General features: G+C 38.3%; 1 protein-coding gene across 1 annotated transcript; it reads left to right on the forward strand.

The window, feature by feature from the left end:
* The first annotated feature begins 2,020 nt into the window (after nt 1-2,020).
* Nucleotides 2,021-8,255, forward strand: LOC128599742 (uncharacterized). The gene is made up of 2 exons (XM_053611668.1): nt 2,021-2,148; nt 6,635-8,255. Exon 2 carries the CDS (start codon nt 6,639-6,641, stop codon nt 7,431-7,433), a length of 795 nt encoding a protein of 264 aa, XP_053467643.1. The 5' UTR covers nt 2,021-2,148; nt 6,635-6,638; the 3' UTR covers nt 7,434-8,255.
* The last annotated feature ends 883 nt before the right edge of the window (nt 8,256-9,138 follow it).

Below are 9,138 nucleotides of genomic sequence, written 5' to 3' on the forward strand. Positions count from 1 at the left end.
TTCAATTGAATAGTGATTAGTTTCTTGTATTGATTCTATAGGTTTTTGTAAGAAGAGTATGATATCATCAGCATATAAGCTGATTTTGTGTTCTGTGGTTGCTGTCTGGATCCTATTAATATTTACATTTTGTCTTATTGCTGCGGTTAATGTTACAAGAAAAATGGCAAATAGGGATGGTGAGAGTGAGCACCCTTGTCTAGTGCCTCTGTGCAGTGTGAAACTTTGTGATATTAGTTTGTTAGTGATACCTGTGGCCTTTGGTGATGTGTAGAGTATTTTTATCCAATGAATAAATGATTCCCCGAAACCTGATTTATGAAATGCTGTGAGTAGAAATTTCTAGTTCACTTTGACAAAGGCTTTCTCTGCATCAAGTGTTACTATAGCTGATTCTAGATTTTTATAAGATGTGTAATGTATCAAGTTTAGGCGTCTACACATGTTAGTGGTTGACTGTCTGTTTTTAATGAATCCAGTTTGATCTGGGTTGATTATTGAAACGGATAACTGTTTCAATTCTACTAGCTGGGTCTTGCTTATTATTTTTGTGTCTGTGTTGATCAGTGACAAAGGACGGTAAGCAGAGGGTAAAGTGGGGTCTTTGATTTGAGTTGAACATGTTCAAGTGCTAGATGATTGGCAGCTTTGAAAAATGTGAGGAGGAGCAGGGTTCTTTTGAAGGAGTGCAGTCAGAGCTCCTGAATCAACAATTTTGGTTATGCCATGTCTGCTGCCAAATCGTTAGTGGAATCAGGTGTGGCTCTTGCTTAGTTGGCATGAAAACCTGCTGCCACACCAGCTCTTTGTGGATCAAATTGAAAACCACTGCATTAGATGGCCAGTGCCAAGGCAGTGAGCCCATTACTAGTGCCCAACTTCGGCTTCATTAACTGTCTAAAACTATTGGACTTCTGTCTGAGTCTTGCAGCATGATTCTTTAGGCTAAATACTTGGTGTCAGTTAGATGGCAACTGTAGAATACTCAGAGGAGATAAAAAAAAAGGGGTTGGGGTGACTGGTGGGGAGACTGAGAGTAAAGTGCTGCGTGGAGGGGAAAAGGCTACAGAGTGTGTTGGGTGATACCTATTAAGGCAAGCACTGCTGATGAGTGAAAGCCCACATGAAGCTAACAAGTGCCCTGGAGGTCTGTAGAGTTCTACAAAAAAGAGCACTAGTAATGTATAAGAAGAGATAAGATTAGAGGAGGCTATCCCCAGTTTTGGAAGACAGGAACCTGTAGCTCCAACTATAGGCACAAGCTGCCAAGCAGATAACTCCATGAGTAACTCCAAAGAGTCAAAAATAAAGATGTGCATAATTCCTAATTCCCAGAACAACAAACATAAAAGAGCTTACTCTGACTTCTGAATGAGGTCAACCTTAACAGAAACTTCTTTCAGTGTGGAAGAAAAAGTGTATCATAGCTGAAATTCAAAGGTATTTTTTTTCTAAAGTGATTCTTTAAAAATAGAATTGATAAGCGTGTGATTGGTAAAATCCCACACTACGCCCCAAAGTAACCCTGTCTGAATCAGCCTTTTTACTGAGAAAGTCTTTTTAAATGGAAAAATTAGATTTTATTTTACACTAATCTATGCACCAATTCCATCCAAAAACTAACCCTAAATCTAGACTCCATCTCATTTTTTTGAGTTCAGCAGTAATTTAGTAAACAGTGACCACGGAGACTTGGTGGGTAAAATAAGCCTGAATCCCAAGTAAGTCTAAGAATAAGTCAGCATCCCACCGTGGGAGCAGACAGGCCTGCACTAATCTTCCCATGACCCCTTAACCATACAGTCTCTCTCTCTCTCTCTCTCTCTCTCTCTCTGTCTCTCTCTCTCTGTGGTACATTAATAAGTCTTATGAACTCTCTCTCTCTCTCTCTCACTCTGTTCCTCGTCTTTCTTTTTCACTACACCCCTCCCAATCCTGCCTCTGCGTCACTGGATAATTAAACTGTCAGACACAAACTCTGAGCTCTCATACTAGGAATAGTGAGGACACCTAGCAGAAACGCAGGGGGTCAAGGATCCGCACAGATTCTCTAAATGGAAATCGGATCTGCCTCTCGGGTTCATTTGGGCAACGAAGACCGAAAGTAAAGCGACATCAGGACGCGGAACCTCGGAGGATCAGCAGGAGGTAAAATCACACAATCAGGTGGGGGGAGAAATTAGCGTTCAAAACTACTGTATCTGTGCGTCCTCGCCGCGCGCGCGCGTGTGTGCATGTGTGTGCGCGCGCGCTTGTGTGTGTGTGTGTGTGTGTGTGTGCGCGCGCGCTTGTGTGTGTGTGAGTGTGTGGAGAGTGAGAGAGAGACGCAGGGCTAGACATATAAACGTGTATACATACGACACAGGCTATTGCAAAATTCCAAATTACAAACAAGCGCATATATAAACACTCATTCAGTCCTTCATCTTCAGTAAGTGCTTTATCCTGGTCAGGGTCGCGGTGGGGCACGAGCCTATCCCGGTAACACTGGGCGCGAGACGTGAATGTATCCTGGATGGGACGTCAGTTCATGACAGGACGACAGGACAACACACACACACACACACACACACACACACACACACACATACACACACACACACACACACAAATATATTGTTGATTTGTTGAATTGTTGATTCTATTTAAATTCAGAATATTAACATTTATTTTCATTATAGACCAGTGGTTCTCAATTAGGGGTTTGATTTAGATTTTTTAGCACAAGAATTATTATTATTATTATTATTATTATTATTATTATTATTATTATTATTATTGTGGAATTCTTATAGATATTCACCTGTTTGACTGGTCATTTGTATTGAACTCCTAAGCAAGTAGTTTTAATGTCAACTTTGACATAATGTGCTGGAAAGTTTGGGACTAAAACGCTTTATGGCTCCAATAAATAGCCAAAATGTTATTTCAGTAATTTAAATAATGCACCTAATATGTGTATAGTTTATGTGAAATAGATCTGTACTGGGGCATCTGTGGAACTTATTTGACAGTTTAAAGGACTCCCTGAGAACTCCTGCTATGTGTTAGGCAAGTGTGATTCTGGGGTTAGTAGGATAATTATCCAGTCGCAGTCATAAATTGGTCAAGTATTGATCCAGTATTACTGTTCCAATATTTTACAGTCTGTAAAACTCAGAAATTTTAACTGAATGTTGCCTCAGCTTCAATTCGGCTAAACGCTGAGTATGCCTATATTATGTATTGTGTGGGGATAAATCTAATTTAGAGATTTTCCCCCAAAAGCAAGTACCTCATGCAGGAAAAACTCAAAAGGGATTTTTTTTTTTACTGTAACAAACAAATGCACCCTTTCATAGGCTACTATATTCCAAGCTAAAATCTTGGAATGCCCAGGTGAGTTAAAGGATTCAAACCCGAATAAAAAGGTCAGATAATTAGAGCATATGGGTCAGTGTTGCCGGGATTGTGAATGACAAAGGCATGGCCAATCAAAACTAGCCTAAAATTCACTATAAGTACACTATATGGCCAAACGTTTGTGAATACTTATGTGCTTGTCGATCATCCTATTCCAGATTTAGTCCCCCTTTGCTGTTATAATAACCTCCACTCTTCTGGGAAGACTTTCCACTAGATTTTGGAACATGGTTGTTGGGGATTTGTTCATTCATCCACAAAAGCTTTAGTGAGGGCAGGAACTGAAGTTCTAGTTTATCCCAAAGGTGTTCAATGGGGTTGAGGTCAGGGTTCTGTGCAGGACACTCGAGGTCTTTTACACCAACCTAGGCAAAGCATGTTTTCTTGGATCTCATTTTGTGCATGGGGTACTGTCATGCTGGAACAGTTTGTGCCCCTTAGTTCCAGTGAAAGGAAATCTTAATGCTATAGCATGCAAAGACAAAGGCCTATATGCCTGGACATTTTGCCAAGTTAGGTCCTCTGTATCATGTACAAGATCATGTACATTAGATGACAGTCCTGGAGTAATTTTAGACTCATCATTACATTTCAACAAGCAAATCAATGTTGTTGTCAAGGGTAATTTTTTCCATCTTAGATCTGTCACTAAAGTTAAAACATTTTCTTTCTAGTAAACATCTGGAAATCATGATTCACTTGCTAATTTAATCATGGTTAGACTATTGTAACTCATTATACATTGGTCTCCCTCAGACTGTATTTTCCTGTCTACAGCTGGCTCAGTTAGGCTTTTACTAGGGTCGAGAAAGAGGGATCACATTTCCCCTGTATTAGCATCTTTACATTGGCTTCCCATGAAATTCAGGGTTGATTTAAAAATTCTGCTTTATGTCTACAAGGCACTTTCTGGTTTTGTGACCCAAAATATCAGTGACCTTCTTCTTCCTTTTTCCCCGACCAGAGCGCTCAGGTCTGATCAACTACTTTTGAGAGTTACTCATATGTCACTATAGAACTAGAGGCTATCATACCTTTTCTGTGGTAGGTCCTAAACTCTCGAACAGTCATCCTTTCTATATGAGATCAGCTTCTTCAAAAGCCACATTTAAATCTTCTTTGTAAATGTATTTTTATTCTTTAGCTTTTGAATAGTTCCTTTAATAGGTTGAAATAGGTAAATACTTAATTCTGTACTTAAAGGTATTAATTAATTAATTGATTGATTGATTTATTGATTGATTGATATTGTTGTGATTTATTATTATTATTATTATTATTATTATTATTATTATTATCATTATGTAAACATGTAATTATTTATTTCTTGATTGATCTATAAAACGCTTGGGTCAACTTCTGTTGTTTTTAAATGTGCTCTATAAATAAAGATTGACTTGACTATATAATTGTGTGCTACAAAATTTGTGGCAACAGTTTGGGGAATAACTATGTACAGTGGCACTTGAAAGTTTGTGAACCCTTTAGAATTGTCTATATATTTGCACAAATATTACCTAAAACATCATAACATTTTCAAATTCATCAAAAAGTCCTAAATGTAGATAAAGAGAACCAAATTAAACAATTGAGCTACAAATATTATACTTGGCCATTTATTTATTGAGGAAACTGATCCAATATTACATTTCTGTGCGTGGCAAAAGTATGTGAACCTTTGCTGTCAGTATCTGGTGTGCAGCAATAACGGCAACTAAACTATTTCTGGTTACTGTTGATCAGTCCTGCACATCGGCTTGGAGGAATTATAACCCATTCCTCAGTATAGAACAGCTTCAACTCTGGGATGTTGGTGGGTTTCCTCACATGAACTGCTTGCTTCAGGTCCTTCCACAACATTTCTTTGGATTGGTCAGGACTTTGACTTGGCCATTACAAAACATTAAATTTCTTCTTCTTTAACCAGTCTTTGGTAGAACAACTTGCATGCTTAGAGTCGTTGTCTTGCTGCATGAACCACTTTCTCTTAAGATTCAGTTTATGGACAGATGTCCTGACATGTCCTTTACAATTCGCTGGAATAATTCAGAATTTATTGTTCCATCAATGATGGCAAGTTGTCCAGATGCAGCAAAACAGGCCCAAACCATGATACTACCACCACCATGTTTCACAGATGGAATAAGGTTCTTATGTTGGAATGCAGTGTTTTCTATCCTCCAAGTATAACCCTTCTCATTTAAACCACAAATTTGATTTGGCTTGTCAACATGATCTTTAACAAACTGCAGATGGGCAGCAGTGTTCTTGTTGGAGAGCAGTGATCTTCTCCTTGCAACCCTGCCATGCACACCACTGTTGTTCAGTGTTTTCTTTATGGTGGACTCATGAACATTAACATTAGCCAATGTGAGAGAGGCCTGTAGTTGCTTAGAAGTTACCCTGGCTCCTTTGTGACCTCACAAACTATTACATGTCTTGCTCTTGTAGTGATCTTTGTTGGTTGCCCAGTCCTGCGGAGGGTAATAGTGGTCTTAAATTTCCTCTGTTTGTACACAATCTGTCTGACTGTGGATTGGTGGAGTCCAAACTCTTTAGAGATGGTTTTGTAACCGTTTCCAGCCTGACGAGCATCAACAACTCTTTTTCTGAGGTCCTCAGAAATCTCCTTTGTTCATGCCATGATACACTTCCACAAACGTGTTGTGAAGATCAGACTTTGATAGATCCCTGTTCTTTAAATAAAACAAGGTGTTCACTCACACATGACTGTCGTCCCACTGATTGAAAACACCTGACTCGAATTTCACCTTCAAATTAACTGATAATCCTAGAGGTTCACACACCTTTGCCACTCACAGATACGCAATATTGGATCATTTTCCTCACTAAATAAATGATATAAGTATAATATATTTATCTCATTCATTTAATTGGGTTCTCTTTGGTTGCTTTTAGGATTTTATGATGTTCAAGGTAATATTTATGCAGATATATAGAAAATTCTAAATGGTTCCCAAACCTTCAAGCACCACTGTATGGGTGTGATGGTCAGGAATCTCCAAACCTTTGGCCATACACTGTGTTTGATAAACTGAGATGTTTAGGGAAGTTTATTATTATTATTATTATTATTATTATTATTATGATTTTTGATGCATAATGCTAATAATACAAGATGCAAGAAGCCTGTCACAGGATAATTTTTAGTCATGGGTCACCTATAGTGGGTCATCTGCACATGATAATTATTTGACCTCTGTTTTCTCAGCAGAATGACAGAGATGGATGGACCCACTGTGACAGGTGTGAGTGTTTTAGAATCAGATAATTCGCTACATCAGAAGGATAAAGGGCCTGTGATTGGTGGTTTACGTCTTCGATCTGCTCCTGGAGCTTGTGTGCTCTTCGCTGGCGTGTTGCTGCTTGTAGGCATTGGAGTGGCCATCGGTGGATACTGGCCCCATCGCAATCGGAGACCAGTGCCACATCATGCAACATCTGGCCGCACACCCTCAGAAAAACTTAAATTGGTCGGTCCTATAATTATGGGAGTGGGGCTTTTCATCTTCATTTGTGCAAACACACTTCTCTATGAGAACCGGGACCATAGGCTGAAGCAAGCCAGCCAAAAAAATGATACACTAGAGGGACGACGAAACTCAAAAAGCTGCTCACAACCTGAAACAAACACCAACACATACACTCTGGCCTTGTCTGAACTCAACAGTCACTGCCTGCCAGGAGGGATTTCTGATCCAGCCCTTAAGTGCTCTTCCCCTTCCTCTGCCTCTTTAAACTCAAATCAGATGAACTTTGACCTTGTAGATAGCAGGGATGCTGTTATGTTGATTTCTCCAGTCATCAAGCTGAACAACTGCCTTATAAGGGGTCAAGATGCTCCACCCCTTCTACAGCACTTACCAGCCCATGATGAGAGGGGCCAGTGTAAAAGGGCGGGGCCAATAATAACAGAGCATTCAAGTGTATTTCTAACGAGAGAGAGCTGGGCAGAAATTAATACAGGACAGTGTGGACCATTAAAGTATACACAGACTGTGGATAAGTAGCTACAATATCACCCTACAATTCCTCTTGCAATCATATTTAAACTAGAAAAATGATAACTAAAGTAGCCTGGGCTTCTTTGGTTTGTGCCTCTGGGGAAACCCTTAAAGAGAACCATAATATCTTAAATATTCAAAGACCCCCTGAAGACCCCTTTTTAAATAAGTGCAATGTAGAATCTTAGAACTGTGGGTCTATCAGAAAGGATTCAAAGTAGAATCTATTTAGGAGCTAAGAACCGTTAACTATCCAAATAATCCTTTAAAACAATTAAATAGCTCTTTTATCTGTGTGTACATTGCTTAAAATTTTTTATCTAGTACCTTAAGTGGTTCTTTGTTTGTCCCTCTGGGAGAACTCTTAAAGAGTCTGTGTAGAAGCGTAGAGCAAAAATGCGTCCTCAAACCCTGAACTATCCAAAGAACACTTGAGGAACTGTATTTTTCTAAGATTGTATAACACATAAATATATTACTCTTAGAAAAATAGGTTAAATCTAGAACTCTTAAGGGTTCTCTGGTTGTGTGGGGGAACTTTTAAAAGTTCTATGTAACCCTACAAATGAAGTAGAACTCCTTTAGGAAGGAAACATTAAATAAGCCATTTTTAACCATTTTTACCAAGAGCTTATGGTTTAACATTATGCACATTAATGTAAATGGTAAATGTAATGTTCATGTTTGTTAATGTTAATGCCACATTAATGTTTATTCCATATTTATTTTTGTGCTATCAAAGCACCAGGCAACATTAAGGCTGACATTTTTCCAGACTATTTGTAGAATTTGACCCTTGGAGCTAAAGAGATATAAATAAAAACCTGTTCAGTGTCACTACTGTATATTTGTTCCTGTCACAGATTCTTTCCTAAACACTCAGATTTTCTAACATGGCTTTTCTCAGACGTAACTTCCTTCAGGCCACACTCCCATAGAGGCCAGACCTGCGAAGAGCTGATGATATCGATGAGGTCTGCACAGGTTCTCATATTTCAACCAGTGAGCTCTGTAACCCCTTCAGTGTTGTTGCTGGACTCTAGGAAACTTCTCTGACAGTTGCCCTTCTTGCTCTAAGACTCAGATTGTCCTGATCTTGGTAGTGGTTGTGTAATATTTTTTTCTACTTTGTTATAATGGATTTCACAGTGCTCCTATGAAGGTTCAAAACTTTGCAGATGTTTAGAATATGTTATAATTTGCAGGTGTAACAACCTTTTCCCATCCAAGCTTAGATAAGGGTGAAAAATGCATTATCTACTGTTGAGACTGATGAGCTGTCTGATTAATAAAATTATGTGCTCCCACGAATAAAATGTGCCCTTGGTTTAAAGGATAAACTGACCAAGCACTCATCAGCTTTAATTACTTTAAGTATAAAAAATATATTTAAGTTCAGAGTCTCCTTACAAAAAGTCACATGAACTTGATATGTGAATAATCTCATGATTCACATGTGACATTTAAATGTGGTTTTAGCCACTTTACATGTAGTGTATGAGGTTTAATTTTCACGTGAATGTTTCTTTTTTACATAGATTTTACATACATTTATTTGTGTTCATTTTTTTATGATTCATTCATTTTCACATTTGATGTTTACACAGGATTCATTCCTTTTTTTTTATTTTTATTTTTTTTACACAATTCATTTATTTTCATGTTAATTTTTCAAATGTAGGGAATGTGGATTAATTTTTCAGTTATGAAT

Source organism: Ictalurus furcatus, chromosome 23, assembly GCF_023375685.1.
Source record: "Ictalurus furcatus strain D&B chromosome 23, Billie_1.0, whole genome shotgun sequence".
NCBI classification, from domain to species: Eukaryota; Metazoa; Chordata; class Actinopteri; order Siluriformes; family Ictaluridae; genus Ictalurus; species Ictalurus furcatus.